We start from the raw sequence: 20,616 nt of genomic DNA, 5'->3' as shown, positions 1-20,616 counted from the left end.
TAAATTCAACATTATGAAAAGATAAATAGACAACAGTGTGCATTAATATAATTGAGCAGCATTTGAACTGCTTTTAATGATTTACATCACTGAAATTGATATAACTAACGAACTCCCCCCACACTTTTGTCAAAAGTTGGCACTACTGAGCCCAGGCTTTGCCCGTGTCTTGTGTATAATTCAGAGGAGAATGTTGTTTAGTGTCATGAATTAATCTCAAAAAATTGCATTTTACAGAAAACACATATTGATCGAACCGAACAACTTTCATGCTCTGAGTCAGGGGATTTTAAACTTTATGATTCCAAGGACCCCCAAATATGACGAACCTGTTATGAGGGACCCCCTTCCTAAAATCCAATCCAAATGTGACATTATAAATACAACATATTGTTTCCAACCATAAATTGGCTATACTCAGTGTTAAACCTGAAGAGCAACCTTTTTCAATGATGAATAATTTGTATAAGCAACTTTCACATACTGTGTAAGAATACTGCCTTACAACCCCAATGAGCGAGATAAAGGGGACTATGGTGAGAAAAAACTCACTAAAGATACAAAGCAAATGCATACAATTCTGGAAAGTATATATACGACAAGAAATGAAACATTTACAACGAAAACAGTTAGGATGTTTGGTAGACTTTAACCGTTTTTGCTTTGTCTTTTTATTCTCTGAAAATTTCTGGGGACCCCTTAGAACCTTCTGGAGGACCCCAGCTTGAAAACCCCTGCTCTAAGTTGTATCCCAACAGGAAGTTGCCTGTAATGGGTGGTTTGAAAAACGCATGCTCTGGGATTTGATATACTCTTCCTATATAATTAATTGGACCACCACCATAATCAGTCGGTGGCGCTATGACTTTGACTTACAGTAACACTCGACATCCTTCAATGAACAACATACAGCTGAAGTTTCATCAATATAAGTTAATGTAAGCCGAAGTTATAACCCACTTCCTGTTTCATTTGATTTGTCACTAATTGATTAAATAAAGTCATTATTATTATAGGTGTGACTGATTTTAACAATATTTAATAACAATTTGTTTGAACAATTTCAATATTTATATATCCCTCGCAGTCTCATTTTTATTCATTTCAAATTAAATCTGTCATCTATAGCAGCATAGCTCGTTCAAAAGTGCAGGGTCACCATGAGGATAAAGATTGTCTTTGTGTATGGATGCACTTTTATAAAATCAGAGTTCATGGAAGCCAGATGTTATGTAAATGAGACCACTAAAACAATAAATCCAGTATATTTCATTAAATTAGAATTACAAACTGCACTTGTAGTAGGCCTAAATAAAAGAGAGGGGAACTAATGTGATTTATTCCTCTTTGTTCAGTGATAATTTCTCTGTTCTGCTTCAGGCAGTGCTGTGAAGAGATCTCTTGATACCAAGTCTTGCTCTCCCTGACTCTTTAAGAGACTGGGTATAAATGTGATGTGTGTCTACAGCAGAAAACTGAAATAATTAGATCTTTGTGTGTTCTCTGTAAATGGCACAGTTTTTATTCAGTCCGGCTATGAATAGTGTAATTATCACATCATGTCTTGTCACAGGGAAAGCGCTGTTCACGGATCTGCTTATTCAGGCGGCATCTGATCTGATAGTCTTTGCTTAGCTGCTAAATCCAGTGTGGTCTGATGGAAATCATCTCCAGAGAAAACCGGGAGAGTTTAAGATCTTGTCAATGTCAGTAAGCAGGCAGAAGACAGATGCCAGAAAGAATATATTTTATGTGGGTGGGCTGGTTACACACTATGTTCACGTGGCTGTTATAATTCTGGGATGTCAAATGTCAGTACTAAAATAAACTGCAACTAGTCTTTCTACAGTACCGGTAGTACCAAGTATTCTGTGCTGAGTGCCTCGAACCTCACAATCAACCAGGTTAACCAGCATGTGAATGTTCACGACTTACTCAAAATGCCTGTCCTGCTTTATATTAATATAAACACAGAAATGAATATAAACCATAGACTGTAAAAAAAATATGGACGTAGTGTTCGTGACGTCACCCATAGGATTCCGATAAGCCGTTCTGAAGCTTAAAGTAGGGTCGAGCTGGGCATCGCCATCTTGCGAGCGAGTCATTGCATGTCTCTCCCGGATAACAGAAAATGGACAAAAAGGTGGGATGTGCGCGGAGCTGAGGTGACGCAATGACTATAGATGGCGGATAAATGGCTATCCACCTGTAACCACGCCCTTAATTATGCAAAACTTTAAGGCTTTATATAATGTAAACGAATGAGCTATAAAAAGAAAAATTCACCCCCCTCACAGTTGTCATGAAGAACAAAATTAGCCTTATAGGTCAAAACCACAATTTGTACCAGGCTGTAAACATGTTTTTTTCTGCTGTAAAGTTGAGAATTTGGCATTGCAGTTTACATCCATATTGTCTTCAAGAGAGATCGCGGGAGGTTGCCGCTTGATATAAACACACACTGTGTCAAAATATCAGATGTCTTCATTAGTCTTTGCGATTTACATTCAACCAAATATGTTTTTATTCAAACATTGTATTATAGCTCTCTAATATTATCTAGTATGTTGTTAATTCAAGGTGCAGTGTGTACATTTTAGCATCTAGTGGTGAGGTTGTGAATTGCAACCGTCCACCGCTCACCCCTCCCTTTCGGAGCACATAGAGAAGCTACGGTGGCCGACACAGGACAAAAATATTGTCTGAGAGAGTGGAGAGTGACTAGACCTCTGTAGAAGTTTGTCCGTTTAGGGCTACTGTAGAAACATGACGGCACAATATGGTGATTTCATGTAAGATCTTTTTACTCCTCTGAATATTGTATGTATATTATATTGCATTTCTGTCAATAGATCCTCATAAATAATACACACTGCACCTTTAATCAACAAGATTGACACAATAAATGAAAGTGCTTATTCTGATTATTTCTTTGTTGTTTATTATTGGCTGTTTACGTCAATAATTACTTGAAAATAAATGCAGTAATGTTTACTTAACTGAGAAGTACTTGAGGGATACATGATGTTATGATCTGAGAAAAAATATTTCAGATAGAAAGGGATGTAATAGATTACAATCAACCAATCAGCTGTTAAATTTATGTACAAAATAAGATAATACTAATTCAGCTCAGCCAGTGACCAAGCAATGCTTCATTTTGTTCAGTCTGTGGTGTCAAAGGTCGCATTAGCAATTAAAGAAAAAAACACTTCAGCAAAACATGCTCAGGTCAAAGTGCCTGAATCATTGTGAATCACTGTATGAAGAATTTTTTGGTATAATGTCACAGTTTGCTATATTTTGCTCTCCTCCCTCACAGAAATGAAGTATAGTGTCCTGCACCCACTAGTAAAACATATCAGGTGTCTGAATCACTTTTGGTTTTGCTGTGTGTGTGTGTAATCAATATATTATATTTGCAATTACCATGCGCATTTATTAATTTATTATAATTTGTATAGTTTTTGCTGTGTAACACCGTTGTAATGAAGAAATTTCCCTGGTAGCGGTATCTATTGTGACAAGAATGACAACCCTAATTACTCATCATTATCAACACACTGTTTGCAGGTTCAAACCTGATCCAATTTAATAGCCAAACAGGGAAAAAACGACAGCACCCATGTTCACATCTAGGCTTCTTGACTTGGCAGATCTGTGTATGCTTGTCTGTGTGTGGCATAGCGGACATAATCAGCGGGTCGGCCCTCTGTTCTTCACTAATGGATAATCTGGTCTCTAGGGGCCTGTTTCGGTTTAAGCCAAACCATTCCTTTTGTCCTCCCTCACACTTGAAACCATCTCTGATCTGCTGTCTTTCTTCTGTGTGTCCAACTGGGCCATCCATAAACCATGCTTGTGAAAATCCCATTGTTTATGTAGCCAAGACAAAGCCCCCGCCGGCTAATGATAACCGACTATAGAGACGAGGAACAAAAATCAATGAACACGTCATTCAGCATGTCTATAAATGCTTAACTAAACTCTATTATGTGGCTGAAATGGCATCTAATGCTGTAATTTCGAGTGAAAAATTGAGTTACTTGCGAGCAGCTAACTAGCTATTAGCATACTATTATTGTATAGCTTGTCTGAGCCTGTGATTTGCATCGTTACACAACCTTTAAACATTCAAACTACATTGATTTTTCTTCCAGGCGGCGTAACTTTCTTTGTGGCCTTATATGATTATGAAGCCAGAACGTCAGATGACCTCTCCTTCAAGAAAGGCGATAGATTTCAGATCATCAACAACACGTGAGTTACTTTCCTCTGCTCGTATGATCACGTCCACTCGCGCTGCAGTAAAGATGAAGTAAATAAGTTTGTGTGTGTATAGATATAGATCAATAGATGCATACACACTGTGATTTTTGGTAACACTTTAGATTAGTTAATAATGTTAACTAACATGAACTAACCATGAGCAGTACATGTGTTACTGTATTTGTTCATCTTTGTTAACTTTAGTGGTTTGTTCATGTTAGTTCACAGTGCATTAATTAATGTAAACAAAATTTTAATAATGTATTAGTAAATGTTGAAATTAACATGCACAAAGATAAATAAATGCTTATGTGCAGTTCATTATTAGTTCATGTTAACTAATGTTAATTAATGACCATTATTCTTAAGTGTTACTGAATTTATAACATGACTAACGTTTATTTTTCTTGCAGGATTAACATTTATGTGCTTTTGAAACCTAAATGTCCCCGACACTTGAGCTAAAGTCAGTGTGTGTCTGAGTCATATGATATCTGAGTATAACAAAAGGGGAAATTAAAGGGCTAGTACAACAAAAAATGAAATTTCTGTCATTAATTCCTCATCCTCATGTCATTTCAAACCCGTAAGACCATCGTTCATCTTCAGAACACAAATGAAGATATTTTTGAGGAAATCCGAGAGCTTTCAGGCCCCCTTGTGTTCTGAAGATGAACGAAGGTCTTACGGGTGTGGAACGACATGAGGGTGAGGAATTAATGACAGAATTTAAATTTTTGGGTGAACTAAACCCTTTTAAGTGTGGACTGGAGATGCCCCAGGTAAACTTAAGTTAGGTACATATTGGAAAATTTTGTTTGTATACTTGATTAGTTATCCTTTGTGAAGACCAATTTGAGTTTTAGCCCATCGAAGTTAGGGCAAAATTAGTGAAAAGGTTAGTTCACCCAAAAATGAAATTAACGTCATTAATGATCCACCCTAATGTCGTTCCACACCCGTAAGACCTTTGTTCATCATCGGAACACAGTTTAAGATATTTTATATTTAGTCCGACAGCGTATGCAAGTGTATGCACACTATACTGTCCATGTCCAGAAAGGGAATAAAAACATCATCAAAGTCGTCCATATGTGACATCAGTGGGTTAATTAGAGTCTCTTGAAGCATCAAAAATACATTTTGGTCCAAAAATAACAAAAACTACGACTTTATTCAGCATTGTCTTCTCTTCCCTTTTTGTTTTCAATCCTCAAATAAAGATTCAAACGGTTATGAATCAGCGTATTGATTCATGATTCGGATTGCCAATGTCACGTGATTTCAGCAGTTTGACAAGCGATCCAAATCATGAATCAATACGCTGATTCATAACCGTTTGAATCTTTATTTGAGGATTGAAAACAAAAAGGGAAGAGAAGACAATGCTGAATAAAGTCATAGTTTTTGTTATTTTTGCACCAAAATGTATTTTCGATGCTTCAAGAGATTCTAATTAACCCACTGATGTCTCATATGGACTACTTTGATGATGTTTTTTTCCCTTTCTGGACATGGACAGTATAGTGTGCATACACTTAGATACACTCTCTGACAAAATATCTTAAACTGTGTTCAGAAGATGAACGGAGGTCTTACGAGTGTGGAACAACATTAGGGTGAGTCATTAATGACATACATTTTATTTTTGGGTGAACTAACCCTTTAAGTAAGAACCATTTGGCAGGCCCTCATTTTCTGACACCACTTTAAGGGGCTGAGTGTGGGTTTTTAACATTTAGTCTTAGGGTTAGCTTCAGGGGCTAAATTAAGGGGTTAGGGTCTGCATTAAATCAATGAATATCAAAGATAGTCATACAAACGTGGAATATTATTTATTATAGTATTTTATTATTATTATTTTTTAATCCATAATTGTATTCCAAGCTCGTGGAGGGCGAAATCTGTCTGTCTTAATGTGTTTCCATAATGGGCCATCTGTTCAACCACCAGCCAGTTTTAGCGTTCAGTAAATGCTCACTGCTCAAATTTTTCCCCTCTGTAATGACCCTGACATTTTAATCACACACTTCAAATTCCTTCATTTCCCACATTTTTACTGTTGATAACAGCCTGCAGACACAGGCTTGTTGCTAAATAGTTTTCTGTTTGTGGTGAAGGACATTGAGCCTGATAACTCGGTTGTGTCTTTTGCTTTGGCCCATAGAGAGGGAGACTGGTGGGAGGCTCGCTCCATCAACACGGGGCAGAAGGGCTACATTCCCAGCAATTACGTGGCCCCTGCAGACTCAATCCAAGCAGAAGAGTAAGTAACTCCTCTCCTCCCGTGCTTATCCAATCATCTCGTCCCTTCATGCCGTAATTAAGAGAGCGTGATGGCCGGTCACACGTACGCCCAGAGCCCTGGTGCTGACAAACACACCAACAAACGCATGACTGCGAGACAAAAGACTCTCTTTTTGAGTCTCTTTCAGTGTTACTCCCTTCTTCACCCATAACATTTCGCTTGTTTTTTTTCTGTTGAACTTCTCTGTAAAAGCTTTGCTTTCATTCTTTGCTATTTTTCACTGTTTTAACCACTTATATTACCGAGGGGTTTAAGTCAGTTTTTGTCTTTAAAATGTCATTTAAATGTAGACAGTTTTCATCATGATCATATTCTTTCTTCTTTTTTATATCGTCTCTCACTTCAGTTCATTTCTGAAAATTGGTTCAACCTGTCTATTTCAGTGAATCGATTCTGATTTGTTTGTTACCGTCTTTAAAGAGGCCTTGTGGCTTTATTGTAAATTTGTAATTTATATGAGCCAATAAACATATCATTATATGAATTAACATGATTAAATATCATTGTGCATTGTACTGTATATAAAAAAAAAAGTTGAAATATGCCTTGATGTTTTTTGTTTATTATTGGTTTATAACAAATCATCAAGAATACTGTAAATCAACACTTATCAAAATATCTGATTTGAACCTTTTCATATAGGCTTCAAGATACACTAATGTTTGGTGTCACTTTATAGTATAATTTTTATTCAATTCATTAAATTGATAAAAAGTGACAGTAATGACATTCATAATGTTGCAAAAGATTTCTAATTTTGAATAAATGCTGTTCTTTTGAATTTTATATTCATCAAAATATCCTGGGGAAAAAGTCATGGTTATCTATTTTTAACATTCACTTTTGCCATCACAGGAATAAATTACATTTTAAAATGTATTAAAATAGAAAACAGTTCATTTAAACTCTAATAATATTTCATAATATAATTATTTTACTGTATTTTTGATCAAATAAATGCAGTTTTGGTGAACATAAGAGACTTTGTTTAAAATCATTAAAACTTCTTACTGACCCAATTTTTTGAATGGTATTGTTTACTGAAATACATTTTTGTTTTTGTTGTTTTTTTTCTTTTATTTGTTTGTTTTATCCATTATATTTTAAAATTTAATCTATTTCTTATTTTTCCAGTTATCTGGACACTGACAAATTCATTCAGGACCTATTCAGAACTTTTCAGTGAAATGCCCAATCTTTGTCAGATTTTTTTTTTTTTAATACTAGTTTATTTTTCACCAGACTGCCTTTTATATGTTCCATAGCATTCCAAACTCCACGTTAACATGGCTGGTCAAGTGATTTATTTTCATTTATTTCCATTTCACAGATGGTACTTTGGAAAAATGGGTCGTAAAGATGCTGAGCGTCTGCTACTGGTTCCTGGAAACCAGCGGGGCACATTTCTGGTCAGAGAAAGTGAGACCACTAAAGGTAGGTGAATTGCTATCTATCTTTAGATGCGTACAGCACTGGTACTCAAAACCAAACCAGAGTAAAAATATTTTTAATCCATGCCATCCTCTCGTCCTGACAGGGGCTTACTCGCTCTCAATACGGGACTGGGATGAGATGAAGGGAGACAATGTGAAACACTACAAAATCCGAAAGCTTGACAACGGAGGCTATTACATCACCACAAGAGCTCAGTTTGACACACTACAGAAACTGGTGAAACATTACACAGGTTAGCACAGTCACTTGGGTCAACTTTTGAGTCCCACCGAAGTTATATGATGTCTACACTACCATTCAAAAGTTTGTGGCCTGTAATATTTTTGTTATGTGTTTTAACTGTTTTCTAATTTAAAATAATTTTAAAATGTAATCTTTTCTGGAGATGGAAAGCTGTATTTTCAGCATCATTACTCCAGTCTTCAGTGTCACACGATCCTTCAGAAATCATTGACGCTGATTTGATGTTCATTTAATAATAATATTTTGATTAAACATTTCTTCTTAGTATCTGAAAGTTGTGCTGCTTAAAGGATGAGTTCACCCACAAATGAAAAATCTGTCATTAATTACTTACCCTAATGTCGTTCAACACCCGTAAGACCTCATCGTTCATCTTCAGAACACAGATGAAGATATTTTTGTTGAAATCCGATGGTTCAGAAAGGCCTTCATTGACACTAATGTCATTTCCTCTCTCAAGACCCATAAAGGCACTAAAGACGTCGTTACAAAGCCCATCTCACCACAGCGGCTCTACAATCAATTTATGAAGTGACGAGAATAGTTTTTGTGCGCAAAAAAAACCCTAAATAACGACTTATATAGTGATAGACTGATTTCAAAACAAAGTTTCGAACCGTTATGAATCAGCGTATCAATTCATGATTCGGATCGCGTGTCAATCTGCCAAACTGCTGAAATCACGTGACATTGCCGATCCGAAACATGAATCGATAAACTGATCCATAACCGTTCGAATCTTTATGAAATTGGCCTATCACTATATAAGTCATTATTTAGGTTTTTTTGGCGCACAAAAACTATTCTCGTCTCTTCATAAAATGATTGTAGAGCCGCTGTAGTGAGATGGGCTTTGTAGCGACGTCTTTAGTGCCTTTATGGGTTTTGAGAGAGGAAATGACATTGGTGTCAATGAAGGCCTTTCTGAGCCATCGGATTTCAACACTAATATCTTCATTTGTGTCTGAAGATGAACGGAGGTCTTACGGGTGTTGAATGACATTACGGTAAGTAATTATTGACAGAATTTTCATTTTTAGGTGAACTAACCCTTTAATATTTTTTGTGGAAAGCATAATTGATAAGTTAAAAGAAGAAAAGCATTTTTTGGAAATAAAAATATTTTTTGTCTTTACTGTCACTTTTTCATTTTAATGCATCCTTGCTGAATAAAAGAATACATTTTATATTTAAAAAAAATCTTACTGGCCCCAAACTTTTATGTAGTGTAGAAAACCCTGAAGGAAAAATATTGTTTATTGTATCTTCTTTCAATTCAAATGGACATTTAAAGGTTTTGAGCAAAACTTGACACAGCCAGAAACTTTGTGTGGAGTATGAGAAGCTCTGAATATCAGGCATGTGGAGATGTGTGTGACTGGTGCTAACAGGTGCCTGACGTCTGTATGAGAAACATCTCCCCGCTCACCCAGACTGTCAGTTCATCTTGGCTTAGTTTTCACAGGAGAACGTCTGAGAGAGCTTTTGACATCGACACCTCTTTGATCTTGAGACGTTACGTGAGTGTCCTCCGCAGCGCTGTTGTTGCAGCTGACGTCAGTGCCCACAAAAGCAAACCCTTCAGATTCTCCTAATTGTGTTTTTTGTCAAGCCAGCGTTTTGTTTACCTCAGAGGTTTAACTCTCAAAGCAGAATTAATTGACATCAACTACATGACAAAACGTATGTGGACAGCCTTCTAATCAAAGGGTTTGGCTCTTTAGCTACACTCATTGCTAGCAGGTCCATAAAATCAATCATAAAGCCATACAATCTCCTTAAACTAACATTTACAGTAGAACAGGGTGTGCATATTCTGTTCCAGCCTAACAATGAACATGTACAAAGAGAAGTGCATATAGAAATGGTCTTCTGCATTTGGTCTGGAACAAGCCTACACAAGCCCAACGCGGTTTCTGTTGTTTTAAAAATATACTTTTGATTGAACACATTTTGTTCTATTAAAAATCATATATTGCTTAATATTTCTGTGGAAACTGTGATGCATTTTTTTTTTGTAAGATTCTTTAAATAATACCAAATTCACAAGAACTGTCTCCAAAGTTCCTCGAAGAGGAAGAGGAAGTCTCTCAAAGAGTGGATGCTGTAAGGGTGGACTAACTCCGCATTAATGTTCATGTTTAATGTTTAAATTCCCACCGAGAAGTGGATTTAATTGTTTTCTGTCAGGCGTTTCATACAACCTGTCACAGACCTGAGGGCCTGTGAAAGAAACAAATCTGCTGTTCAGATTCATCTCATCTGAAGAATGTCAAGGCTTAATGAAAGGCCATCAGTCTTTGTCTGGCTCTCTCTGTGAGATCTGCTTTGTAAAGTTATTAATCATTTTGCTGAAAGACAGTGATTAATTGGCTTTATGGCTGGAAAAAGATAAATGTCTTGCCCTCACCTAGGTCATTTTGTAGTCTTGTTTTTATGGTCTCCTGTCGTTTGAAATTTGAAAAAAATGTCACACGCTTTGTTTAATTCAGACTGGCATCTGTTCATTTTGCTTAGCACTTCTCTCACTCACTATGCCATTTGTTTTTAAATGACGTTTGAGTTAGTGTTTAACATGGGTAATTATGTACTGATCTAGACTGTATTGAGATCCCAGTATTATTATTAGGGAGTGTCTATTGTCTGGATATGGGCGTCACAGGCGTAATTTACCTCAGGGAAAACTCATCTCATCTGCATAGGGTTTATGACCGTTGTGTTCTCTCTGAAATCTCTCTCGTGTGTGTGTGTGTGTGTGTGTGTGTGTAGAGCACGCAGATGGGTTGTGCTACCGACTGACCGCAGTGTGTCCGACTGTGAAGCCCCAGACTCAGGGTCTGGCCAAGGACGCATGGGAAATCCCACGAGAGTCACTGCGTCTGGAGCTCAAGCTGGGTCAGGGCTGCTTCGGCGAGGTCTGGATGGGTAAGACAAATGCACATACAATGCAGAGAAACTCATTCCCCAAAGCACCTGGCACACTTCACCCCACTCTCATCTACTGTGAATGTCACTTTCGTCTGTTGTTTTTGCGAATGCACCACATGCACTAGAGGGAGGTGTGAAAGTGGGTTATTAGGTACACGTGTCTTTCGTCACCACTCTTAACGCTTGCCTCGCTCCAAGCTCCAACATGCCACATAATAGAAAACCATGTCAAGAATTCCACTTATTGTCTGTGTATGTTTGTTTCAACATGCATAATTGGCTCCACATAACTGTTTTGTCATGAGCTGGCAATCTGTGTTATTGCCGTTTAGGTGGTTTGCTCAACAGTCTGTCCAGGACTGGCAAAGGTACATGCTTCAACCGTTTTGGAAGATTTTTTAAGGATTTGCTTTTGGTATTAATATTTCAGTGTTCCCACATTTCTTAATACTAATGAGGTTTTCATACTTTTCTTCACTGATGATTTTTTAAAGTCCTTTCTGGTAAACAAATATTCAGGGTTTATTTGGGGGTTTTATGTTTTTTTTTTGTATCTAGATTTTATTGTGAAATCAAAGAATTAACACTTCAGTTCCACTTCTGGATTAATAACTGGATTACTTGTTTTTTTTTTAACGGTGGCCCAATAGTGCACAACACAACAAAATTTAAAAAGTAAACATAAGTTCACAACACAAAGAAATCAGGCCACAACACAACGGAAATGCTCCAGACCACTAGGGGGCTCTCTGAGTGCGGCAATGTTAGTTTTCCTTGCCATTGTTCTATAGATTCGCCAGTCTAACAAAGATATAAACACTATGATCAGTTTTAAATGTGTAGCAACCACATGAAATATCAATTCAAAATCGCCTACATGCATTATAGCTGCATATTAATACTCGTGAACGCTTTTACTCGCTATCACGGCGCTTGATGCCCAGGGGAACGTCTACCAATTCCACCAAGTGGTTGAAACCTATAATTTGTATGAATTAAAATTACTTTTTCAAAAAATACATGTTAAAATTTAACAGCGTGGTTGTATTGGCAAAACTTACTCAGTAATGCACAACATTGGAATTTGAACATTTAAATTAAAAAAGTCATTTTAATTCATACAAATGAAAGGTTTCAACCACTTGGTGAAATTGGCAGACGTTCCCTTGGGCATCAGGCGCCGTGATAGCAAGTAAAAGTGTTCACGAGTATAAATATGCAGCTATAATGCTTGTAGGTAATTTTGAATTGATATTTAATGGGGTACACACCTAAAAATGATCGTACTGTTTATATCTTAGACTGGCAAATCTATTGAACAATAACATGGAAAACTAACATTGCCACACTCAGTGAGCCCCCTAGTGGTCGGGAGCATTTCCATTGTGTTGTTGCTTGATTTCTTTGTGTTGTGAACTTATGCGTTATAAAATTAATTGTGTTGTGCATTACTGGGCCACCTTAGGTTTTGCTCTTCAATAACATTGTTTTTTATCTGCAGATGTTGTGTAATTTAATTTTGATTTGCATTTTGTTGCACTCATTCTTTTTATTTTTTCTAGGTACTTGGAATGGCACGACTAAAGTAGCTATAAAGACTCTGAAGCCGGGCACCATGTCGCCTGAAGCCTTCCTGCAGGAGGCCCAGATCATGAAGAAGCTTCGGCACGACAAGCTGGTGCCCCTGTATGCCGTTGTGTCTGAGGAACCCATTTACATCGTCACTGAGTACATGGGCAAAGGTAGCTTGCATTTTTGTTCTTCACTTCTTGTTTGTTTTTAAGCTTCAGACATTTAAAGGATTTCTGTAACTTTTGACAACAGAATCTTAACCTATATTCATTAATCATAAATTAATTTAATTTTGTAACTATTTTTACCTTTCTATTGTTCTAATATATATATATATATAATTTTTTTTTTTTTTTTTTACAGTCAGCACAACCATATTTCTCTCTATATATTTATATATATAGGTCATTAAAGGTGGGGTAAGTGGTTTTTGGTAACCGTTGTTGTTATTTCAAATCACCAAAACAAACACGATAGCTCCGCCCCGCACATACGTAACCCAGGCAACGACTATTGCAGAATATGTGTGTTACTAATCCAGGTCGAATATTCAATGAAAAAGTGAATATCCATCACAAAAACACAAACCGTTCTCATGAACAACTCATAACTTTTAACTGATAGTACATAATTTCGATAGTCCAGCAAACAACATATTACAATTATAACCAGCTGAGGGTTATATAGATCATGAAAAGAGGAAACAAACATATATTAGGAGGATAGTATCTTACTTGCCAGACACATTTTGTGAGCTGACGCTTTAAACAGACAGTGAGGAGATTTAGATGCTCCAAACGGTGTGGAATGAACGAGTCTTTATCATCGCTGAAGTGAATGACAATGTGATCACAAATGGACAAACAAGTGAACATAACACACGAGAATATTCAAGTAAAAGCCAGCATATGTTAGTTCTCGGTTAATGTCCGTTGTGTGTGTCACATACACTGAGTAAGCGTTCTCTTTTCACCATCATTATTAGACACGCCCCTTACCCGCTGATTGGCTACAAGTTTGTTATTGCACTCGGCCCGGGTCCGTTTTGTAAAACGGTTTTGAAATACTTACCCCACCTGTAAGTATGCTTCATTATATTATTTATTTATTTTTATTATTTATTAAATATATAATTAAGTGATATAAGACACGTTTTCGAATGTCGTTAAAATGATGATTGCAACATAAATTTTTATTTAAAAAATGTATTTAAAATATAAATTACATTTATATACATTTTTATTCATTATATATAATAAACTGTGTAATACATATTACATTAAATATATTATGTAGATTTGTGATTATATGAACATTATTTTATATTATAATGCCTATCAATTATAATATGGTGGGTTCATATCCTGTTTTTAATCCATCTTTAAAGGAACTGTATGTAAGATATATTTCAATGAATCATAAAATGACCCTGATAATTTCAAATCACTGCCAACAGTAGTCCGGCCAGGATATTGTCATGTAAAAGTTGTTGTTGCAGCCCTCAGCTGATGTTGATGTTGACATGTTGTGTTTTGGCCTGAAGCTCCGCCCTCCACCTGTCGACCAATCAGAAATCTGTAGTGTTTCTGCATCCGGGTTGCCAGATCTGCTCTGGTTACCACAGCTGGAACTACAAACGTTCCTGCTGATTCTGGAGCCAATCTGGCAACTTCGAGTCAGGGGGAGTGGGAGGGGGGATAAACCTGCAGTACCAGTTTTGGCCACAATCTTACATACGCTTCCTTTAAAATTTTGAAGAGAAAAAAGCTCTATTCTGTGCCTCTCTCTTTCAGGGAGTTTGCTGGATTTCTTGAAGGAGGGCGAGGGCAAGTACCTCAAGCTGCCTCAGCTAGTGGACATGGCTGCCCAGGTGAGAGAGAAACCCAAACCTGGTCTACTGTTAACCAGCCAGCTTTGTTTTCCTTTTCCTCATTTAGTAACACACAAGCATGCCACCGTGAACCTGGACGAGAAGCGTCTCCCAGTGGGGCAGGGTTTCAGTTTCAGCCTCCATCTGGCTGTCATATTTATTTAATATCTGATATGACATCCTGCTGCCCGTGTGTCTCTCCCAGGCACTATGATCCTCATTTCCCGCCTAATGCCTGGAGCACTTAACCGCCACTCCTGTGGGGCCACTTCACTTTAATGTGTCTACTCAATTCTGCTCTGTTCGCTTAAAAAAGCTTGCTGTTTCTCTCTCGCGTTCCTCCCTTCCACTGCGCTCTCTCGCCTCCCTGAGCTCCCATCACTGCCGCATTGCTTGGCTGAGGCTTCAATCTCCCTCTCACATCTCGGCTTGCTTATGAAAACCTTTTGGACAGTTTTTCAATCAGAGAGTGTTTGTTTAATTCCCTCAAGAATATTTCATCCTGTTTTCTTTTTTTAAGCATGTGTTTAGCAACCAGTTTGCTTGCCTTGTAGATTTCACACACTAGCGGCTTTTTGGAGCTGCTGTTTTCACATCTGAACATTGGTTCAAATGTAGATTTTTAAGCACTGAAACTTCAAACATCTAAACCCATAAATACAGCATTCTGGGGCTCCTAAAATAGGATTTCCAAGACTGCATCTGACAGGTTGGTTTTTAGAAGCATTTCTGGAGGCTTGATTTCCTGTTGTCTAGATTGCAGATGGCATGGCCTTCATCGAGAGGATGAACTACATCCACAGAGACCTGAGGGCTGCTAACATCCTGGTGGGAGACAATCTGGTCTGCAAGATCGCTGACTTTGGCCTGGCTAGACTGATTGAAGACAATGAATACACTGCTAGACAAGGTATGTGGGTGGAAATGCAATATTAACACTTTCTTTAATTCGGCCCGAAGCAATAATTACATAATTTCCTGGTCATGATTTAACTGATTGCGCATATTTGAAATAATCACAATTAATATGCACTTTAAATTCCAATCACATCTTTTTTTCCGGTGCAGTATTATTTTACGTGAGCAGTGCATAATGTTATAATATTATACAAAAATATATTAATTAAATTGCTAGAATAATATTCTGCTGGGTTGTGAATGAATAGTGGATGAAGAAAGTGAGTCAATGAGGATTTAAACCCTTTTATTATTATTCTACCCCTGTGCGACTTCTATTTGCAAACCCTGAATGGAAATCATAACGTATATATTTTTAATTGTATAATTCAATGTAAATTAAAGTCCCCCTGTAGTCAATAATGTTATCCCTTGAATCTCATTTGATCAGCAAAAGAGTCAGAATAGTTTTTTGTTAATGCCTTAAAATAGCTTGAATGTAACTCTACACCTTTGCTTCATTAACTCTATATGTGGATCCATTAATATGAAAATGAGCTCCGCCTCCACTCACTCATACAGGCTCTTCAAGTCAATGTATCCGAGTGGTCAAAAGAGCGGTAATTAATATCATTAGCCCTTGGCTTTACTACGTTATCAAACAGCTAATAATGTGTTATCAATGTGCCAATTTCACTGCAGGTGTTTAAACGCCACAGACAAATAAACAGGTGTATGCGTGTTAAGCACAAGTGACATGAACCAAATATTGTGTTCATCTGTAACACAACCCTTTATGGTCTTAAACATTTATATAAACCCAAAGCTTGATTTGAAAATGAAAGCTTTGCATCCACAAAATCAGACCTTTATTAGAGAAAATGGTTGTACACATTATATGCATGGTCAAATACGTAACAATCTTTTGTCTGGAACAATGCTGCAACTGGCAACAAAGCCGCTGTGCTGGAAGCTATAAGGCAGTCAGCATCTAATCATGCTGAATTTCCTCAATTACTATCTGAATCCATTATCTCCCAGAATGCACTGTGATTATGTAGAGCAAGTTGACTTGCCATTACCTACATAAATGTTGAATGATGTTTCTCCGCAGGGAACCTTATGCTTTGTACATGTTTTTTTCATGTGTTTGGAAATGTTTGTTTTTATAAAAACAGATTTTCATGTTCTCGTCGCTACTTAAACTCAGTAACATGGTTAGAAAAACAAAATGTAATCATTTTCCCACTCATATCCATTAAATTGAGTTATGTAGAAGTGGACAGGATGTTCTAAAATGCTGGCGTTTGCTTTGCTTTAGTAATAGCCAATGACTCTACTGCAGTAATTTAGAGATTGTGTGCCATTGTTTCTCTAGGAGCCAAGTTTCCCATTAAGTGGACTGCACCGGAGGCAGCTCTATATGGCCGATTCACCATCAAATCTGACGTCTGGTCCTTCGGTATCCTGCTGACTGAGCTGGTGACCAAGGGCAGAGTGCCATATCCAGGTGAGAAATATTACATTTGATTCAGCAGTAAAAGCATATTTTTCTTCTCACCCTTTATCATGATTGCACTTTAAGTTGGCTTGAGGTAGACTTAAAGGTGCAGTGTGTGATTTTAGCGACATCTAGCAGTGAGGTTGTGAATTGCACCCCCCATTGCAGAGCACATAGAGAAGCTACGGTGGCCGACACAGGACACAATGTCGTCGTCTGAGAGAGCAGAGAGTGACTAGCGCTCTGTAGAGAAGTGTGTCTGTTAGGGCTGCACGTTTTCAAGTTTTTCATTAACCGTTAACCGAGGCCCTTAGCGGTTAATACTCGGTTAACCATAGTGTGCGTCAGGGTTATTTTTAGTTTATTAATTTGACGACCGCCATCTCCGTAGTGAACGCGCCTATAGAGAGAAATGCACATCATGGATTACATAATCAGAAAGTAGCCTATTTCTTTTCGTTTTAAATTGTTAAAAGACATTTCAAGCTTTCTTAAGATATATTTCATGTCTGTGAGGCGTACGCTGAGTTTCGTTAAATTAGGATGAGATGCGCTCCAGTTCACGAGCAACGCAAGTGGCCGCGAGGGCGCCGGCATGATTAGGGCATGTAGTAAAATATGCAGCCGAGCCCGAGAATGATTCACACAGCGTTTGACTCGCACGGCTGAGCCTCTCCCGGCAGAGTTCAAGCATCTGTGGACTCGTCCCTTCAGCTCTGGCCATCTTGCTTCTTTTCTTCATTACAGTTAAAGTAACCTCTGCTTTTCTCTAGTCATTCACAAGTTTCTCACTTCAAACTTTCTTTCTTCTGATCCGTTATGCACAGCGCACACGGCTCACGCTCTGCTTCTGCCCTAATGCGACTTATAGTCCAGTGCGACTTACGTTATTTTCCTCTTCATGACGCATTTTTTGACTGATGCGACTTATACTCCGGAGCAACTTATAGCCTGTAAAATGCGGTAAGCACTGCATTGCAATACTTGCATTTTGCCCCGTCACTCTCATTTTTAAAGTGCTCCCGCACGATTTCTTTGCCCGCTTCATTGCCGGCTTAGACAGCTGCTCATGACTTCTTCTTGTGGATATTACAAATGTCTGGGAGCGCTCTGGTGGTCTCTAGGGGTGCAAAAATATATTACAACTAAATTCAAAGCACGTCATTGACGCCACTTAACCGAACAAAATGTTTCACTCGGTTACGCAATTTTTAACGGTTAATCAGTTAACCGGTTAACCATGGACACCCCTAGTGTCTGTTTAGGGCTACTGTAGAAACATGACGGCGCAAAATGACGATTTCACTGTAAGGGACCCGCGGTGTTTGTAGATCGACATGGCACATTCTAAGGTAATCAAAACATTACGGTTCATTATGTGAATGAATATTTATACTCCACTGAAAACATAGTTTTATATATATATATATATATATATATATATATATATATATATAATATTCCATTTCTGTCAATAGATCCTCATCAATACTACACACTGCACCTTAAGATGGCTAATTCACACCGCACAGACAAACACCAACGAACGAGTTTGCTGTTGGTTTTAGAAATTTATGAAAAATAGCTGTCATATTCACACTGCCCAAACAGACACTAAAAAAAAAAGATTGAACATGTTCAGTCAGGTGAAAACAGACTCTGACCAACGCCAACTGGGGTAAAGCAATGATCCAACAAAACCCAACAAACGTGTTTGTATTTGTGGTGTGAATTGGCCTTTATGTACATATTTAAATGGATAGCTTACCCAAAAATAAAAATTGTCATCATTTACTCTCACTCATGAACCCATAAGGCTTTGGTTAAAAGTCCTTTTAATGGACTTTTAATGTTGGGAATGAAATGTCTCATGATCAGTTTCATTAGGGGGAAAAAATCTTAATTTGTGTTTTGAAGATTAACCAAAGTCCTATGGGTTCGATCAGCATGAGGGCGAGTGATGATAGAATTCTCATTTTTGGGTGAACGATCCCTTTAGTATCGTACACAACCAGACACACCTGAACCGGCTAATCATGGCAGGTGTGTTCAAACAGGGTTGGGACTCAAGCTTGTAGGTTGGTAGAGCTCCAAACTGAGAGGTGCAGATTCCACTGTGCCCCCTACTGGAGCAGAGAGGGACTGCTGGGTGTGTTATTACTCTGAAGGAGCCATCTGGCTGAGGCAGGCAGGAAAGACTGACTGGGCACCAGTTCTTATTTACCACCATCTGTCTGTTCCCAGTCTGTCCCTCACACGGCCTGTCTGTCATTTTGTAGGGCTTTACCTAAAGCATCTCACTGATGCTGCACATCACAAACCCATTTAGGCTTTCATCAATCATTCAGTCGTACACTATTAGAGTCGGTCCATTATTGATGGGCATCTGCTTCCATGCAGAGCACTAGATAAGGCTGGATTAATGCTGCAACTTTGCTCAAGTGCGGGGCAGTGTGGCTCAGTGGTTAAAGATCCGGGCTGGTTGCCAAAGGTTTGTAGGTTTGAACCCCAGTAATAGAGAACCTTAAGCGATCAGTAACCTTGAGCAGATGTACTGTAAGGCACTTACTTTGGATAAAAGTGATGTTGCCGTACTCTATGCGATACAGGCTGGAATTATTTTATTCAGATAATTGCGGGTTTATTCACTTGAAAGTTGGTAATGTATGGCCCATTTGAGGGTAATGTATGGCCCATAATGATGTACATTTACTCTTTACACTGTTTACAATCACATTTTTGTTTCTGAAAAATAGATTCTTCTGTCCACCAATGCAGCTTTCTAATGATTAACTTCTTAATCCGCACCGGATCGTGGGCGGGGCGTCTGACGCAAGTGGGCGTGTCTCTACTTATAATTACTTTTGTTTTATACAAACTGTTCAATCAACTATCACAAACTATGCATCATTTGAAAGCTAAAACACTCAAGATTCATGTTCTGAACTCGTTTTTGCAATAAATACACCAGAGAGGAAAGGGTTAAATTAAATGCTAAAGCAGTGGCTATTTAAACATTAGCATAATGAACGCGGTACTCATCTTTCATCTCCTGACGTTCAGATCAGATCGGACGAATCCACGAAACAACAGCATACATGTCTGTGTAAGAGTCCACTCTTCAAAATGCATCCCACTTTTAATCCAAAACAACGAAAAAATAAGGGGAAAAAACTAAAAATCCTCCGTTGTTTGCATAAGCGTTTTGTGTTAAGAGTAATCAATCATGTCCATTTTCAATGAAATAGCGATTGTAAGCCTTATTTTGACAATCTCCCCTGAACTGTGGACTGTTCCGGTCTTGTTAAACCCTCCCAGGTCTCTCTCCTTCAATCAAAAGCTGACTAGGACACATAAATAGAAAGGGAGCGCGTCACTGGGTGATGCATCTGTCAGTCAAACTCGCCGGTTGTTTTAGTTGGATAAGCCATTCAATGCCTAGCCAATGCATAGCCAGCATAGATTTGATTGATGGATGTAGTAACGAATCAAAAGACAATATTTTGCGTAGTTTCTGTAAGAGACGTCGTAAGAAGCATTGGTGAATACCTCATGCTTACTTAGCTGTTA

At 37.9% G+C, this 20,616-nt stretch overlaps 1 protein-coding gene across 2 annotated transcripts in view; it reads left to right on the top strand.

Moving 5' to 3' along the window:
* The window catches only part of yes1 (YES proto-oncogene 1, Src family tyrosine kinase), a 45,550-nt gene that overhangs the window by 18,789 nt on the left and 6,145 nt on the right, over positions 1-20,616 (top strand). Inside the window, exons 3-12 of one of the 2 annotated variants that reach the window (XM_067453632.1) lie at positions 4,164-4,263; positions 6,440-6,538; positions 7,911-8,014; positions 8,118-8,267; positions 11,048-11,203; positions 11,539-11,574; positions 12,769-12,948; positions 14,572-14,648; positions 15,405-15,558; positions 16,924-17,055. In XM_067453632.1, coding sequence (XP_067309733.1) covers positions 4,164-4,263; positions 6,440-6,538; positions 7,911-8,014; positions 8,118-8,267; positions 11,048-11,203; positions 11,539-11,574; positions 12,769-12,948; positions 14,572-14,648; positions 15,405-15,558; positions 16,924-17,055 — 1,188 coding nt within the window. The remainder of the gene's footprint in view (positions 1-4,163; positions 4,264-6,439; positions 6,539-7,910; positions 8,015-8,117; positions 8,268-11,047; positions 11,204-11,538; positions 11,575-12,768; positions 12,949-14,571; positions 14,649-15,404; positions 15,559-16,923; positions 17,056-20,616) is intronic. The other variant, XM_067453633.1, reaches the window with a different exon arrangement.

The sequence above is a fragment of the Pseudorasbora parva genome, chromosome 9 (genome assembly GCF_024679245.1).
Source record: "Pseudorasbora parva isolate DD20220531a chromosome 9, ASM2467924v1, whole genome shotgun sequence".
Classification (NCBI taxonomy): domain Eukaryota; kingdom Metazoa; phylum Chordata; class Actinopteri; order Cypriniformes; family Gobionidae; genus Pseudorasbora; species Pseudorasbora parva.
This window is presented reverse-complemented; position numbering and strand designations above follow the sequence as displayed.